The sequence below is a fragment of the Diabrotica undecimpunctata genome, chromosome 3, assembly GCF_040954645.1.
Source record: "Diabrotica undecimpunctata isolate CICGRU chromosome 3, icDiaUnde3, whole genome shotgun sequence".
Lineage (NCBI taxonomy): Eukaryota > Metazoa > Arthropoda > Insecta > Coleoptera > Chrysomelidae > Diabrotica > Diabrotica undecimpunctata.
In genome coordinates, this window is record NC_092805.1 from 19,938,257 (window position 1) to 19,956,693 (window position 18,437).

An 18,437-nucleotide genomic window follows, 5' to 3' on the forward strand; every position below is an offset into this window, starting at 1 on the left:
GGTGGAGTTGATCTTTCGATCGTCAGAGGTTGGGTTTGACGGGAGTCTGATGGTTTTTCCTGCCTTTTCGGGCATTTGTTGGAATATGCGGGGTGTTCACCACCGCAGTTAGGACATTTAGGGTTGGTTTGAGAAGGACATTCGCTAGATTTGTGATTTTGTCCGCAATTAGGGCAGACGAAAGTTCTATGTCGGCATTCTGAGATGGAGTGGCCGTTAGTGCAGCATTTGCTACAGTATTTCGGGGTAGGAATGACGGGATTTGCTCCGTGAGGGAGCTCAGTGTAATGGATAAGTCCATCAATTGGTATGCCATAATTGAGCACGTGCGAATACTTGTCAGAAGAGGGAGTCAGGACTTTGATAAGACGAGTGTCTTTTCCAGTTTGCAGAGATTTGACTCTCCACAATCTGGAGACAGGAATGTCTTGCTCGGTTAGAATTTGTTTTATTTCTTCCTCGTCGTAATCGTGTGAAACGTTCACTATGAGGAACAAATAATTAGAAGGTTTGGGAGCTTGGTTTGTGGAACTGTGGTTTCTAAAAGTGATTTTAATTTGAGTCTGTCCTGTTGCTTTGTGTATTTTTAACTGCATTTCTTCGGCGTTTAGGGAATGTAGGGTTCTGAGATGGGCTATGCCGTGGCTTAAGACTTTTAGTGAGTGTATCTTTTGATACAACAAAGGAATGCAGTTGAGAACTCTAAAGAAAGTGCGTTGATTACACAAATCTTGCGGTATGTCCTTGATAAGGTATTCGAATGTTTTTGGGTTATTAATTGAATTTGTGATGTTGGGATTGGTTCTAGGCTTGAAAATTTGTGGAGCTTTGATGGCATTTGCGAAGGATTTGGATGTGGAGGGTTGAGGTTGAGTGTTGGACGTGCTAGGTTGAATTTGAGAAGATGATGTGGGTGTTTTTTGAGGAATTTGAGGTGATGAAGTGTGAGTATTTTGAGCGACTGTGGATTTTTTAGGAGTAGATTGTGATTGTGATCGAGATTGAGGAGCTGGTGTGTGTTTGATAGTGAGTTTTTTGTGGGTAGGAGGTAAAGGAGGGTATTCGGAGTCGTGTTTGGCGAGCATCGGATGATTTGGGTCGTTTAGTTCAACTTCCCTGCGCTTCATATTGAAGCGAGTTTGGAGGATAAGGATCTCCGCCTGGAGTTGAGATAATTCGTGGGCAGATGCAGCGGGATTGTAGGATTCTTCGTGTTGTTCGGGTTCAGGTTCAGATTGAATAAGTGGCGCGTAAGGGTTTGACGATAGTGCCGCGGTCTGTGATCTGGTCACAGACCGGGAGGATATGGCAGACCTGGTTGAACCAGGCATTTTCACTAAGATTGGATCGCAAAGTACAGACTATAAGCAGGCCCCGCAGCCTCACGGAAGCCAGGGGGTTGTAAACCCCCCGAAAAAAAGGCTTGTTCTACTTAACGTGTACTTTGTTGACTTGATATTGGCCTTACTCACCGCGCGTTACCACGCTGCTAAATGGTCCCTCGTTGTATGTCTTATACCGGAATTATAAGTCGTCGTTCTCGCCTAATCGCCCTGCGATTTTGCCAATAAATGGACAATTTCCGGGGCCAGTATATTCTACTGAAACCCCGTACTTTCGAACTTTTATTGCCTACCACTGGGTTCCTCGGCTTGTCTGACGCTTACTTCCAAGACAATCTATGTACTGCAATTTTCAGAGTATACACTCTCTCAAATTTCCCGCCGACGTTGTTTAGAAGTTGGTATGTTTCCAGTGACCTACTCCTTCAACGTCTCGTACAGGAATGACTACAGCGCGCAGATGCCGGTGTTATATACGCTTGTTTACGCGGCAAATCACTTACCAAAAGCGCGCGCAGAATGTTACACCACGTCAGCCATACAGCTCACATCAACAAAAGTGCGCGCGCAGTGTAGCGCCAATATAACACAACGTGGATAATAAACACCCCGTCACCGACCTGGCGAGTTAATGCAGTTATTTTTAACGTAAAAGAAGCAAAATGTATTACTTTAATTGTTGTTTTTTGGAACTGCTCAAATTATGTCAATTTACAAGAAGTAAATAAAGAAGTTCAGTCAAGTCAAGCACTTAATGTTCATTCTGTAAAAGGGGGAAATGGTAATCAAACAGCAAGGGGAAAAGCTTCGAATAACAACTTTAATACTGGAAGAAGCAAAAGATGGGAACAGGAAGAAAACTCAAGGAAAATTGGTCAGTGCAGAAAATGTGGTCGTGCTCATAAGTTCCGAAGGTGTCCCGCATTTGGTAAAATGTGCAATAAGTGTTTGTATTACAATCATTTCGAGAAAATGTGTAACAACAGGATCATAAGAGAAGTTCAGGAGATTCAAGAAGTAGATATGGACAGTAAACAGGAAGAATCTATGGTAACATCAATTGAGGTAAATGAAATAAAAGGAAATAAGGAATGGAACTTTAAATTTGTGACATCTAGCCCTAGAGCAAATGGTCAGGCAGAACGAGCCGTCCAGATAGCTAAAAATATTTTCAGGAAGTGTGAAGATCTTCAGTTAGGCTTATTAGAATATAGAAATACACCACTATTAGGATCAGACAAATCCCCAGCACAACTCTTGAATAGTCGTAGACTTAGAGGTAAACTTCCAGTTTTACATGAAAAATATTTACCAGAACAGGTAGACCTAAAAAATGAAAAGAATAAATTGGATAATAAAAGAAAATTGTACAAGCACTACTATGATAGAAATACAGCTACAAAATAAGAATTAAGTATAGGGGATAATGTGGTTATAAGAGAAGATGGACAATGGAAACCTGCTGTGGTTAGACGAGGTTTACAAGAGACAAGATCATATGTTGTTGAGAAAGAAAATGGGACACCTGTAAGCAGAAATTAAAACACTAATAAGACCAGTGTTAACATACGGGTCTGAAACGTGGTCACTTACACAGAATGACCAAGAATTGCTTAAACGTTTCGAGAGAAAAATTCTAAGGAAAATATATGGAGGAACCAAGAACAGGGTTTGTGGCGTAGGCGCTACAATTTTGAGTTATACAGAAGTTTTGGGGAACCTGACGTTGTAAAATGTATTAAATTAGCACGCCTTCGATGGATAGGACATGTAATTAGGCGAGATGAAGATGCAACGATCAGAAAAATTTTCGACCGAAGAGGATCAGTGGGAAGACGAGCCAGAGGAAGACCAAAACTTAGGTATCAAGATAACATAGAGGATGATCTAAAATCCATTGGAGTAAAAGCATGGAGAAGAGTTGCCAGAGACAGGGGCGAATGGAAGATTGTTCTGAAGAAGGCTTTGGCTCATAACGAGCTGTAATGCCACTGATGATGATGATGTAAGAAGAAATAGCTATCACTTGAGACCATCTAATAATATTCCTAAACATATTAACCTAGCAGATGATTTTGATCACAATGAGAAGGACAGACCTTCAACATCAACGGCCTGTGAGAGTGAAATATCGAATCAGTTTCCTACCAGAAGTAAACAATTAATTAAACGCCCATCTAGATATAATGATTTTGAAATGTACTAGTTTTGCAATCAGTATTGTTATTAGTTTTTATTTTAGAACGTTTTTATTCTTAGTTCATTGTTGTAATTTCTGTATTTTATAGGAAGAAAAAGATGTCATGAGACTGAATAGCTCATGAATGTAAAGTCCTGACAGGGCTATGACATGGGACAGGGGGCACATGGTCTCATGGCTGACATAGAGGTTAAGCACTTTAGATTAGGTTATGATGACACTGTAGTACTGAAAGTAATAATAATAAAGATGTGCAACAGTCCGTATTAAACATTATTACAGTTATATATTCTAATGTTTTATAGCAAAATATGCTATAAAACATTAGCTTCTGCATATGTCGCTCTGAGGAGACCTAATAAGGTCGAAATATGTATAAGCGAATGGCAGTAGCCCTGCATTGAAATTAAATCTTAAACGTCTGCTTTATTTATTTACTCATGTTCAGAGTATTAGAAACAAATTCGCGAAGAATATTTGCCGTGGTGGACGACAGGTCGTGGAATGCAAATTGTAGATCTCCCTTGTCGGTTAATTCCCCAATGTCTGCTTTATATATTGTAAAAAGCACTGTACACAAATATCTGAATTTTAGTTTCACCAAGTAGGAAATCTTCGCATTTCTACTATTTTTATTGTAGCAAAATGTATGTTATTGTATATATACCATGTTTTAAGTAAAATCAAACAGAATTTTTTAACTTATAACAACAGCTAGCACCAGTATAACAGTTGTTGATTTAAACATTATTTGGATTAAAGTTTTCCGCTGTTCAAGAGTAAAACTGAAATATTAAATATAAAGCCGTATTAAGGAACTTACTAAAGAGTTTAACTTTTGCCTTTCGTATCTCATAACAAAAATTTAAACAGAAACAAAAAACTAAGTACAAGCAGCTAGAGATATCTACTTCTGAGTATTTTTTTCTTGTCTCTTCAATAAATTTAGACTTGTTTGTGGATTGGCTAAGGAATAAGTTTCTGGCTCGAAAACAGGAGGGTATTCGAGACCTGGGTAATCAGCGTTTGGGCTGGTGGCAAATTCGAATGACTGCGATATCACTGGTGGTGTGGTCTCTAGAGAGTAACTGCTTTGTGACATGGAAAGATGCTGAAACGTAAACGATAAAATTAAAATGTTATCAAATTCAAATTCTATTAATTATATACAACTCTGAATATTGTAGAATATAATTTTAAGGACTTACGGACCTGCGAAGAGCTCCCAGAAGGCCAACTTATATCAGAACCGGAACTGTGCTTCTTAAAAATCGCTCTATGCAGTTTCGGTGATCCTAAAAACGTCTTTTCCTTCTTTCCTTCGGATTTTCCGCCAAATATATTCTTAATTTTTCCACCCCGTTGAGATTTTTCATCCAAGTTCAGTTCGAAGGCGAATTTGGGTTTGGATTTTGGATCTTGACTGGATGGCAAGGACATAGGAGTATACTGAATCGCCGATTTTAATTTTACTTTAGTTGAAGAAGAGTCTTGAACCTGATACGAATATATAAAATGTTACACAATATATAAATAATAAGCTTAGGCAAGATATGAAGTAACATTTGCAAGGAATTTCAATAAAAAATTGCATCCCCTTTATTGCACCTCTCTAATTTTTTTGGTATATAAGTGCATCTATATAAGGTATATAAGTGGATCTAATGACTGTTTCAAGTTAAGAATTCACAACTGAACAGATAGGCCAGTGCATTTCTTACGGGCGTATGTTGCCAATAGTTCACGGGACTATGCAGGGCCGGCCGAAATAACCCATTCTTTATTTATATTCAAATTTTTATTTATATTTTCCAATGTTAATCAAATTTATTTTAAAAAGATAGGTACGTATCTATTTAATAAGCTTAACGACTACAATTACTTATAAATATGGTTACATTTTCAGGGAAGTGATTTTAAAGATTATTAGAAAAATGTCTTTATTAGTGGTTAAAATATTAGGTTTTACGCAATTGGTTAATTATTATGGCACAGGTAATTCTGACAGCTTAGGTGTCAACTCTCAAAATTATTTATAAAATATTACTTTCACAATAGTTAATAAATAGAAAGCAATAATAATTAAGATATTGTGCTTAAACTTCCATTATCGGGCAAGCCGGGCTAACAGGCCCTAACAGTAAACAATATTGATTACTTTATAATTGACTATTAATAGTTTTCTAATTCTCTTTATGTACTTAGTCATTCCAAACAATAGTGTCATTTGGAAAGCACATTTGGAAAGCAGACAGATTTATGAGTTATAGATAAATGAGCGGTATGTTTTTCAAAATAGTGTAATTAGGTGAAGTGGAGATTATATGTTTGTCTGTATACATAAGCCCAAACTGCCCGATTACGTTTTTAAATTCTTCTGCCCGGACAAGGGTTAAGGCATAACCATCGCGCACTCAAATCTCAAGTGTAAAAAATTATATTGTTAAAATGGATCCAGTTTTGCCGTTTAAAAGTGGTCAAATTTTACATCTGAGTGCTAAAAAAGTGATCTTAAACGTAGTGAGATACCACATTAATTTGCTTCGAGATGAAAGTCAACGTATTGTATTCGACAAAGTATCCGCGATGACAGGAGTGTCAGTTCGTACGATTCAAAAAATCGTACAGGAAGACAAAGAAGGTGAGCTTTCTGAGGTAAAAACAAACAGAAAAAGAACCCGTTGCCGAAACAACTCCAGAGACTATACTTACGATGAAGGTGTTCGTATCGGCGTTCGTCGAACAGTGCATAGTTTTTTTTTTGAAAACATTCCTCCTACTTTGAATCGTCTTCTGCCAAAAGTGAACCAAGACGAAAACTTGCCAAATTTTACCCGCAGTACAATGTACAGGTTGTTAAAAGACATGAACTTTGTTTATGCAAAACGTGATAAAAGTGCCGTGCTAATAGAACGTCCTGATATAATTGCATGGAGGCATGGATATTTAAGGGCCATTAAACAATATCGGGCTGAGGGCTATGACATTGTGTATTTGGATGAGTCATGGGTCAATGTGGGGCACTCGGTTTCCAGAGAATGGAAAGACAAAACCGTCACCTCGGCAAGAGATGCGTTCATAAAAGGGCTAAGTACTGGACTAAAGCATCCCACTCAGCGTGGACCACGTTTCATCCTTGTCCATGCCGGAAGTGAAAATGGTTTTGTAAACGGTGCTGAAATGTTTTTCCTTGCAAAAAAAAACAGCGCTGATTATCACGACGAAATGGACGGTCCGTGTTTTGAGAACTGGTTTGAAAACAAACTGTTGCCCAACTTAGTTCGAAAAACGGTTATTGTTATGGACAATGCTCCATATCATAGTGTAAAAACCGAGTTGTTGCCTAACCAATCGTGGAATAAGAATAACATTATGGACTGGTTAAGACAAAAAGACATATTTTTTGAAGAAAATTATCTGAAGTGCGAGCTTTTGGAGGTAGTCGCGCAATTTAAACAAAATTTTGATAATTACAAAATTGAAGAACTTTGTAAACAACAAAATAATGTCAAAGTGCTTCGTTTGCCTCCATACCATTGCGAATTAAATCCAATTGAAATGGTATGGAGCCAAGTAAAAAGGCATGTGGCCGTAAATAACAGCACCTTCAAAGCGAAGGATATGGAGGACCTCATAAAAAAAGCGTTTTCAAATGTTACGTCTGATAACTGGAGAAACTATATTCAACATGTAATGACTCTGGAGAAAAAATTTTGGGAAGTGGACGGTCTAATGGAAGACGTAACTCCCATAGTTATAGATTTATATGATAGTAGTGACAATTCCGATTTGGATATGGACGAAGAATGTACATAGTTTTTGATAATTGTAATATTGTAAATATATAAATGTCAAACTAAAAAACCAAATAATTTGTTACATTTCTATGGTTCTGTTGTATTTTTTTTAAAATATACAGAAGTTTTTATTGTTTTTTTATGTTTTTTACTGACACTAATAATATCTACCACAATACTCACTCAATTTGTTCATTAAACAATTAAGAATATTTTTAAGAGTCTGATGATGACCTAAGCCGAAATTTAATAAATAACTGTTGTGAGAAAAAGACATGTCTTTAATTTTTATTTTTCAAAAAAACAAAAAAAATTTAAAGTTACCTAAGTGAAAAAACGTCTAATGTGCAATATAACATGCAGTTCGGCCCTGCTTTTTCGCTGCAACTCCACTACTCTCGCCTATCTCAGTCTATCGGTAGTTCTGGCATCACCGCTTCCCATAAGGCTCCTTTATGAATTCTTAACTTGACACAGACAGTAGATACTTTTATCCAATAACTACATCACGCGCAAACGTATCGTTATTCATTACAACATTTGATCTAATCGGAGACAACAAGGAATAGTACTAAACATACTATAATCACGAAATAGTCACCAAGGGAGATATCCGATAGTGCGTAAGTGTATTAATAAAATACAAATTTAAGAAAAGTTTAAAATAATGAATTAATAAGTATGTCCTGGTTCATCAAATCAAAGGGTGATATCAAGATAACAATCCGAAACGCTAAAAGCTTGTACGAAGCTGAAAATCTAACAAATGTATGCCATCAATAATTTTAATGGTGTTGGAATATTAACTCAGCCTATGGTGACAAATGGGTGGATCGAGTAGCTCAGGAATGCCGGTCCTAAGCCCGGGTAAAGGAGAAGGTTGGGCAGTGGGCTGACAACCCACTCCCAAGAAAAAACACACTGTTACAAAACCTGAACATTTGCCTCGGAATACAAGACGAAACTTTCGGAAACGACTCAAGCTGCGAAGCATGGACTATATATTTGGAAACAGAAATGTGAGGATATTAAATAAACCAGGAGCTAAAACCGCACTTATGCAAGAACTAAAAAGATATAAGCTCATGATTACTGCTCTTCAGGAGATGAGATGGCTGGAGAAAGGTGTCAGGGACACTAAAACGCACTGGGAAGGAACAAGGAAGCAAAGAATGTAGTGTTACATTTGTGGTGGATAATAATTTTAACTCAAAAATCATAGACTTCCAGGCAGTCAGTGAAAGGATATGTAAGTTAAGAATTTGCACCCACTTCTTCAACCTAACAATGATAAACATTCACTGCCCAACAGAAAAACAAGAACAACATACAAAGAAAAGCTTCTATCAACAGCTGGAGGTAGTATATGACAATGCGCCCAAAAATGACATCAAAATTATAATGGGTGATATGAATGCTAAAATATACAAGGAACCGCAGTTCTATATCACAATAAGAAAACACCCACTGCACAATGAAACAAGCGAGAATGGGGAGTTTTTGATAACTTTTGCCACCAGTAAAAACATGGTGATAAGTTCCACATGCTTCCCACATAAAGACATATACAAAATGACATGGATTTTACCAGATGGAACCACAATCAATCAAATCGACCATGTGCTAATAGAGAAAAGAGCAGCCAGTAGTATCTCAGATTTGAAAACACGACGAGGAGCATGCTGTGGATCAGACCATCTTTTACTCCAAACCAAATTTATATGCAGAGTTAACACAGAAAGAAATGGACGAGGAAACCTAGTGACCAACCGAACGGTTCAACCGGCCGCTTATCCCGATAATATTAATATTATAAGTAGAACATCAACAGGAACACAGGAAACATACGCAGAGTTAAAAACACAAACCAAAAGACTAGGTCTGGAAATTAACACAGAAAAAACAAAAATAATGATACAGACGAGAAGAAATATAGTCCCACAAAACATTATACATGAAGATGACATTGAAATGCTTGGAAAGTTTACATACCTGGGAGTAGAAATATATGCCGACGGATCAGAAGATGGAGAAATACGGAAGAGAATAACGCAGGCAAACAGAGCTTATTTTGCCCTCTCCCATATATTTCGATCTAGAAATGTCCACCGAAATACAAAGATGAGAATATATAAAACCTTAATTAGACCAATAGCATGCTATGGCAGTGAAGCACGGGTCCTGAAAGAAACATCCAAAAGCAAACACGAGACACATTCGAAAGGAAAGTACTGAGGAGAATACTAGGACCTGTGAGGGGAAACGGAATCTTCAGAAGTCGATACAACAACGAGCTTTATCAACTTTATAAGGAAGCACCACTGTCAGACTTCATTAGAATACAAATATTGCAATGGGCCGGACATGTGATAAGAATGGGAGAAGATAGGCTATCAAAAAGAGTACCGAATGCTAGAATGCAGGGAAAGAGACCGGTTGGAAAACCAAGAAAGCGCTGGGAAGACACAGTAAACAGCAACCCACAAGCTCTTTTAGGAGTCCGTGTATGGAGAAAATTAGCCATAGACAAGCAAGGGTGGAGGCAAAAATAAAGGAGACCAAGGCTCAATTTGGAGCCTTGGAGCCTAGAAAAAGAAGTGTTGAAATATTAATTAACGAAGAAAGAAAACCTTAACTTACTTTTTGGGGATTTCAATGGCAAATTAAAAGACAGGTTCCTAAACACTATATGAGAATAGCGGTTTGGGGATACAAAACGGAAAATTACCAACCGGTAGAATAGTCTGGCTTAAGAAAAGGATATAGTACATCAGACCATCCAAACAATGGTCTGGGGCATAGAACAAACTATTAATAATTGCAGAATCGATTCAATATACAGGTAACTAATACATAATATATATGAAAACGCAACTATGATAGTACAACTAGACGAAAATACAAATCCCATCCCCGTTAAGAGAGACATTCAATGCAGTGTACGAAGGATAGGGCCATGCAAAGTAAATGAGAATTTTCTTAACAACATTGCCGCTCTTCATGGCAGCAACCGTACGAACAACATACACTCAGAGATTCTCAAAAATTCCCACACAAAATTAAATTTTTAGTATATTAGAAGAAATGGAATTTTAGTAATTACATGGATGGTAAACAATTTCTTTTTAATCACTGACATAATGAATAGAAATGAATAGAATAGGAAACATATATAATAACGTTTCCCATCATGATCTGGTTAGTGTTAAAATCTATAGAGTTGAAGTAACTTGAAAATTGCGATTATTTCTATAGTGTCGGTTGTGTTATTTTTTAGAGTTTGAATAAATTTAGTTATGGTGCGTTCCACGGAAACGTGGGCTACATTTCAGTGTGTCAGAAAAGCAGATAACCAATAATCTTATGAACTATCATTTGGATCACCGTGGTAATGATTCATTATCAAATATTATAACGCTTGTGTCCGAAATGAGTGGTGTTTCTAAAAGGAGTATTTACAAAGTGTGCCACGAGTATGCATCACGTGCTGGTCTCCAACAACCGAAGAAAAAGCCTGAAATCGGTAAAATTTTATCATCTTTTTCCCGTTTGTTGTGCTATATCGAGTTTAAGTTTGAAAAACGCTGTAGAAAGTCGATTTTAATTGGGAAACAGGAGATAATTTCATGGCGTCGTCGTTAACAACGATTCATTCGTCGATACCACGGAGAAGGTTACAATATCGTCTATTTAGATGAGTCATAGGTAAACGTAGGCAACAGCGTATCAAAAGAATGGGTAGACACGTCCATTAAATCGCATAGAAATGCATTTGTTGGTGGCCCGACTACTGGCTTAAAAGCTTCTGCAGCTCGTGGTCCCCGTGGCTTTGTTAATGGAACAGAACTGACTTTTTTGACAAAGAAAAACACCCAAGATTACCACTACGAAATGGATGGTCAATTTTGAATTTGAAAATTGTTTCAAACAAATTCCTAATTTGCAAAAAAACAGTTGTGGTGTTGGGTAATGCTCCTTATCACAGCAGGGAATTCAAGAAAGTTCCTCACACTGCTTCCAATAAAGAAGAAATAAAAACAGCCGAACAATAATTCAACCTCGCAAGGGGTTTATTAAAAATGTTTTTGTATGGTTAAGATTTTTACACCTTGAATTATTGTTTTCAAAATGACACAACATAAAATAGTCTGAAACTTCAGCACTAAATGGAATACAAAAGGTGGATTTATTTATGATAATTCACAGAATGGGCGAAATATGGCAAACCCTCTTTGTAAAATACAACCACACTGATTCTAACGTCTGAAATGCAGTATAGATTAATATAAATGGGTCAACATATGGTATCAACACCTCAGATTCGCTGACGACATCGTGATTATAGCGAGCACATTCGAAGAATTACAAACCACGGTGAAGGAACTTACAGACGACTCCCAATACGTCGGATTAAAAATAAATATGACAAAAACAATGCCAAACAGAGATGACGCCAGACCTATAACTATAAATGGCAATTAAAAAACTTAATTGACTACTTAAGAACCGCAAATACCTCAATACTTGAGGAGCAAAGTGTTAACCAGTGCATCCTTCCTAATGTGACACATGGATGTCAAACCTAGATCCTAAGACAAATATGAAAGGAAAGATGAATGTTAGGAAAACGGCTGTCGGATGTCTTTTTGATTAATTATTATAAAACAAATAAACTCGGAGAAGCAAGCCTCCATTATGCCCAAAATTAAAGAAAAATAATATAAAACTAATAACAATTAAAAATATCAAACAAAATTGTGAAACAATAAATAATGCAGCCCGAACATTTCTGAAAAGGTTCTTTGTTAAAAAAAAGTCAAATAACATGTTTCTCCAAGTGAACAAGACACAATAAATATTTTATTGCTGAAAAATTGGTATTAAAAAATTTATTTTTCACATAATATTACAAACTAAACTTAAATTCTACAATTAATAACTTTTTTTTTATTTTCTGCTTTCATAGATATATCATTCAGATATAATAAAATATTTATTATATCTAAAATATTCAAAAATCACTCCCAACTAAACGTCAAATTAATTTTTCATAATCTGTAGTTTATTCTTAAAAAAACTAAAATTTTATTATACAAAAACTATTTATTACAAACTAAACTTAAATTCTACAATTAAAAATTTTCTTAACAGCGGATAGACATTGGTTTTTCTTGTTATTTTTTATTTTCATCGGCTTTTTCTTGAGTACCTCCAAACTGTTTTTTAAATTCACAGATTTATTGGTGATCTTCTTGGAAACGTTAGCTGCAAATACTCTTTTGCCATCCTCCCTGGAAATAGTCATTGATTTTGCAGGATTTCGGATAATTTCTTCGGCCTCACGTCTTTCAATTTCCAGAGCAACCCGGAGATTATTTCTCAACACGCCGTCACCAAGACAAATACTCTTGAACCTGGTATCTGATCTTGCAGTTGCCAATAATGACAATGGATCCAACAATCTGAAATATGAAAAAGTATATCAGTATATAGATTAAAAGTATAATTAAGAAAATAAATAAACATTAAAAGAAATTAAAAAACACTTACCTTAAAATATTGGACCACATCTCCACAGGAAGCGCCGCCAACTGGAAGCAGGATGCAGCGATCACTGGCAATAAACGGAACATTTCGAACACTACGTAACAATAACACTTAATCACTTCAAAGCACAAACTGAACTGACTACAGCGCGCAAATGACGCCGTTATATACGCATGTTTACGCGGCAAATCACTTACCAAAAGCGCGCGCAGAATGTAACACCACGTCAGCCATACAGCTGACATCAACTAAAGTGTGCGCGCAGTGTCTAAACAACTTATGTTTCGCCGATGATATAGTCATAATAGCTGAGGACTTAGGAATGGCAAAGAGAGATGGTAAAGGAACTCGTTGTGGCTATAGAAAATGTAGGTTTAAATATAAACATCTCGAAAACAAAAATGATAAAATTGGTAATCAGTATTGGTGAGCTAGAAGTAGAACTCGTAGATAAATATAAATAGTATGGCAGGGATAATCAGACTCATGAACTGAAGAGAGGAATCGGTCTTTGGTGGACAGCACATGGGAAACTGAGAGAAACTTTTAAAAGTGAGTTGTCCACATGCCTGAGGAGAAAATGATCAATATATCAACAAGTTCATTTTCAAGAGGTAGCGGAGTTCTTATTGCTGTTCATAAGAGCTTTAACAGTTAACCAGACAATCGAACAACTTTTTGACTTGATGACTGAAGGTGCAAATCAGTTTATTATCTTCTTCTTGAAGTGCCTATCCGTTACGAATGTTGGCGATCATCATGGCAACCTTTATCTTTATCTGCAGCAGCGCGGAAAAGCGGCACAGATGTTGTATTGAACCAGATTCTGATGTTTTTTAACCAAGATGTTCTTCTTCTTCCTGGACCTCGTTTTTCAAATATTTTTCCTTACAGGATGGCTTGAAGGAGAGTATATCTGGATTCATTTCGCATAATATGTCCGAAGAACTATAACATTCGAGATTTGATGGTGGTCAGTACTTCTCGATTCTTATTCATTCTTCTGAGGACCTCCTCATTTGTGAATCGGTCAGTCCACGGGATCTTAAGTATTCTCCGATATAGCCACATCTCAAGTGCTTCCAGTTTTCTACACATATCTTCGTTCAAGGTCCACGATTCAACACCATAAAAAAGGACAGAGAAGACGTAGCATCGCAGCATTCTTACTTTTGCATCAAGAGAGAGGTTGTGACTCTTGAAGAAGGCCCCCATACGATTGAAGGTGGATCTAGCTTTTCCGATGCGTGCTCTAATCTCCTGGTTGTTGGTCCATTCTTCATTTATTATGGTGTCGACGTAGTTGTAGTGCGTCACTCTTTCTACAGGGGATTGGTTGACGTAGAGTTGACCTTCTGTTATTCTTTTCTTGCTAATTATCATAAGCTTTGTCTTCTTAACGTTTATATTCAGTCCATATTGTTGACTGTAATACGTGATTTTGTTCATAAGAACTTATAGGTCTTCTAAATTGTCCGCAAATACTATGGTGTCATCTGCATATCTGATGTTGTTTAGCCGGCAACCATTTAGTAGAATACCTTTTTCAGTTTCGTGCAAAGCTTCGATAAATATTCTTTCAGAGTACAGGTTTGAAGATTAGAGGAGATAGAATACAGCCTTGCCTCGCTCCTCGCATGATTTTTCACATAGTCAGTGTGTTCACCTTCAACTCTGAGATTTGCTGTCTGATTCCAGTAGAGACTTCTAATTATTTTCAGATCAGTTTATTATAAGAACAGCATATTTTCCATAAGAAGTCTACATTTGAGCAATATTCCATATTTTGTGAAACCTTAAAACAAATAGCTAAAGTTTATCCATCTGCACACTATTATCTGGCTGCTAACTTCAATTTACCAAACTGTGAATGGTTTTCAAATGACATGTGCTCTACAACAATTCCTCCAGTAGCTGCCACAGCATCTGAAGTTGAAGCTGTGTAGTTTGTGTTTGGTATGTGTGCATACCACAATTTGTTTCAGTCCAACACTATTGTGCATTCCACTGGTAATATTCTCGATTTGGTGATGGTTGATGATGCTGATGTAACTGTGTCCAGAGCAGATGAAGCTTTTTTGAGGGAGGGTATGCACCACCCACCACTGGAATTTGAGATAAAGGTGACCAAAAGGTGCCCCAATAATAGTGGTTTGGTTAGTGATGGTTTCTATAGTGACTTTAAGTCTGCTGACTATGTGAAAATAACTGATTTTTTATCACAGTTCTGTTGGGATAAATTATTTTTAGGAAAACCACTGAATCAAATTGTGAATATTTTTTATGATATAGTTTATTTAGCTATATAATTATTTACCCGCCTAAAAAGGTATTCAAAACTTACGATTCCCTTCTTGGTTCTCTCCAAAGTTGAAGGACCTGATAGTTGGGAAAAAGAAAGCTCACAAAAAACATCTTATATCTAAATCACTTGTTTGGGATTGGAATGGAGACCAATAGAAGACAAGAGAAGCGTCGGTCGCCACCTATACGAGAGGCTGACGATTTAAGAAGACATAATAAAAACTGGATGTGAGTGGCACAATATAGACGGGGTTGGAAACACGAGGAAGAGACATATGTTCAGCAGTGGACTTTTGAGGCTAGATGATTATATAAGACCGTAAAAATATAAACTTGTGTATTAAAAGAATAATTAATAAAAGTTACTTCTTAACGAAAACATCCGAAAAATACTTTTGGAAACTATGTATGCTGTTTTCTATTAAAACCTACACCTATTTTATATACATACCTTATTACTGAATTTTGTCTTTTTGTCAGTCGACGAGAAACTGTGTTGTTTCTTGATTTTACTGCCTTTCTTCGGAGCGTCGTTATACATAGTATCATCCAGCGCTCTGTTCATTGCAAACTGTACATCATTTACTGTTTCTGGACAGTAAATCATTTCGTAGGAACGTTCTTTAAACTTGGCAGACAATTCTTTGTCGTAAGAGTATTGCGGAGGTAAATCGTCATACCTTGAAAATAAAAAAAATATATGAAACAATATACAAACAAAAAAAAATGATAAGAAATATTAAAACATTCTAACGAATTAACTGTATCAAATTTGATTGTGTGGCACCGCCAATAGTAAAGAGTTATATATCATCGTAATTTCAGGAAACTGTGAATACTTTTATTTATAAAGCTTATTGGTAGTGTAGCAACCACGCTAAATAGCATGACCATACTATATTATTTATCTATGAGCATGACATTGTATGGTTTGACATTGCCAATGTAAAGTTTGGCTATACCCATATCCTGATGTAGGTAAGGCTATAAGTAATTCTATTTTGTAGTCTGGAGTGAATTAAGTATAGTAATAATAGAATAATAGTTAAGTTGAATAGAAATGTTTTAATATTCACTAATACGACCCTTCTGCCGTTTTAGGCCCGTCCGTGTACCGGATATAACCGTACAGTCTGGGTCGAGTGTTTTCTCTAGCCCTCTGCCAACCATCTTGTGGAAAATGTCTTCATGAAAAGGTAATTTATCCCTAAAGTACCTTATGGTTTGAAATTATTATCCATCCGGTATCCATGTGTTAAGGATGTATATCCAGTAGAGCCTTGCTGCCGTTGGTATGCCCATAATAGCCAAAGCGATATTAAGTTAAGCAAGTCTTTGTAAATTATTATATCAGTGATGTCTATGTAACTGTTGCTTTCACCACCACGTTATAAATCCAATATAATATGTTGATTTTAAACCCACATTTTTCATAAGTTTCTGGCTAACATTTTTTTCAGATCCCCTTTAAAATAAATGCACAGGTTTCGTAAACACAAAATTTAAGTCTAATTTTTATTAACATAATATCAAAAATATTATGTCTACAAAAGAACGCATTACAAAATAATATCATTATTTGAAAACGTCTTTGTAGTTTATCTTTAAAAAGATCTTATTATAAAAACTAAAGAGATTAAAATTTTCTTTATTACAAAAATTAAAAAATATATACTTTTTCTGGTCATTTACAAAAATTAAATCGCGCATTGCAAAAAAAATTCATATTCGAAAATCGCTCCCAACTAAACGTCAAATTAATTTTTCATAATCTGTAGTTTATTCTTAAAAAAACTAAAATTTTATTACACAAAAACTATTTATTACAAACTAAACTTAAATTCTACAATTAAAAACTTTCTTAACAGCGGATAGACAATGGTTTTTCTTTTTATTTTCTGTTTTCATCGGTTTTTTCTTGAGTACCTCCAAACTGTGTTTTAAATTTACAGATTTCCTGGTGATCTTCTTGGAAACATTAGCTGCAAATACTCTTTTGCTATCCTCTCTGGAAATAATTATTGACTTTGCCGGATTCCGGATAATTTCTTCGGCCTGGCATCTTTCAATCTCCAAAGCATCCCGGAGATTATTTCTTAATACGCTGTCAACAAGACAAATACTCTTAAATCTGGGATCTGATCTTGCAGTTGCCAATAAAGACAATGGATCCAACAATCTGAAATATAAAAAAGTATATTAGTATACAAATTAAAAGTATAATTAAAAAAATAAACATCAATATAACAACAAAAAATAAATAATAAAAAAATAACAAACACTTACCTTAAAATATTAGACCACATTTCCATGGGAAGCGCCGTCAACTGGAAGCAGGATGCAGCAATCACTGGTAATAAACGAAACATTTCGAACACTACTTGATAATAACTCTTAATCACTTCAAAGCACAAACTGAACTGACTACAGCGCGCAGATTCCGCTGTTATATACGCTAGTTTACGCGGCAAATCACTTACCAAAAGCGCGCGCGGAAGGTAACACCACGTCATCCATATAGGTGACAACATCAACAGAAGCGCGCGCGCAGTGTAACGTAAAATTACCTGCACTGTGCGCCAATATAACAAAGCCCGGATTATACAAGAATAGTCATACAACGTCAGCAATATGGCGAATCAATGCAAAGTATATCAGGACATTTTCTATTATATTCTCTATCTAGAGGCCTAGGAAGGAAAAGACTATCGTGGCTCAGAAACATCCGACAATGGACAGGGCTAAATTTTGAACAGCTAATAAGAACAGCTGAAGATAGAGAAGATTTTAAAATTGTAGTAGCCAACCTCCATTGAGGAGAGGGCACTTTAAGAAGAAGAAGAAGATTCTCTATCTTATAACCTGACGTAGATAAGGCTGTAAGTAATTCTATTTATTGTATATTTTATTCAGACACAATTTTCCAACATAAACACGCCTCCTGTTGTCAGATATATTTCCTAAAATTCCTATTATATTATGAAAATATTAGTATTTAATTGTTAGTCAATGACACTCTGAGAAACATAATATAAAAATAGTTTTAAAAAATATATACATTAATTAACTAGGTAGGTGCTTATTATTTAAATGAAGACTTCACTAATGAATTAAACCAACTTTGTATATATTACTGATACATAAAGAAATTTTCAAGTATCGGCAACATTGTAGTCTGGAGTGAATTAAGTATAGTAATAATAAAATTAAGTTAAGTTGAATAGAAATGCAATATCCACTAATACG

At 36.0% G+C, this 18,437-nt stretch overlaps 2 protein-coding genes across 3 annotated transcripts in view; both read right to left on the reverse strand.

Annotated features, from left to right (window-relative positions):
* Positions 1-3,875: 3,875 nt before the first annotated feature.
* LOC140436525 (uncharacterized) overlaps positions 3,876-18,437 on the reverse strand; it is a 100,025-nt gene continuing 85,463 nt past the window's right edge. For both annotated transcript variants that reach the window (XM_072525411.1, XM_072525410.1), the window contains exons 16-18: positions 15,643-15,871; positions 4,756-5,040; positions 3,876-4,654 (exon numbers count right to left, since the gene is read on the reverse strand). In XM_072525411.1, coding sequence (XP_072381512.1) covers positions 4,451-4,654; positions 4,756-5,040; positions 15,643-15,871 — 718 coding nt within the window. In that variant the 3' untranslated portion in view covers positions 3,876-4,450. The remainder of the gene's footprint in view (positions 4,655-4,755; positions 5,041-15,642; positions 15,872-18,437) is intronic.
* On the reverse strand, positions 16,884-17,729 carry LOC140436526 (uncharacterized). The gene is made up of 2 exons (XM_072525414.1): positions 17,478-17,729; positions 16,884-17,370 (listed from the first exon to the last, which is right to left on the reverse strand). The coding sequence occupies exons 1-2, from the start codon at positions 17,720-17,722 to the stop codon at positions 17,028-17,030; spliced, it is 588 nt and encodes a 195-aa protein (XP_072381515.1). The 5' UTR covers positions 17,723-17,729; the 3' UTR covers positions 16,884-17,027.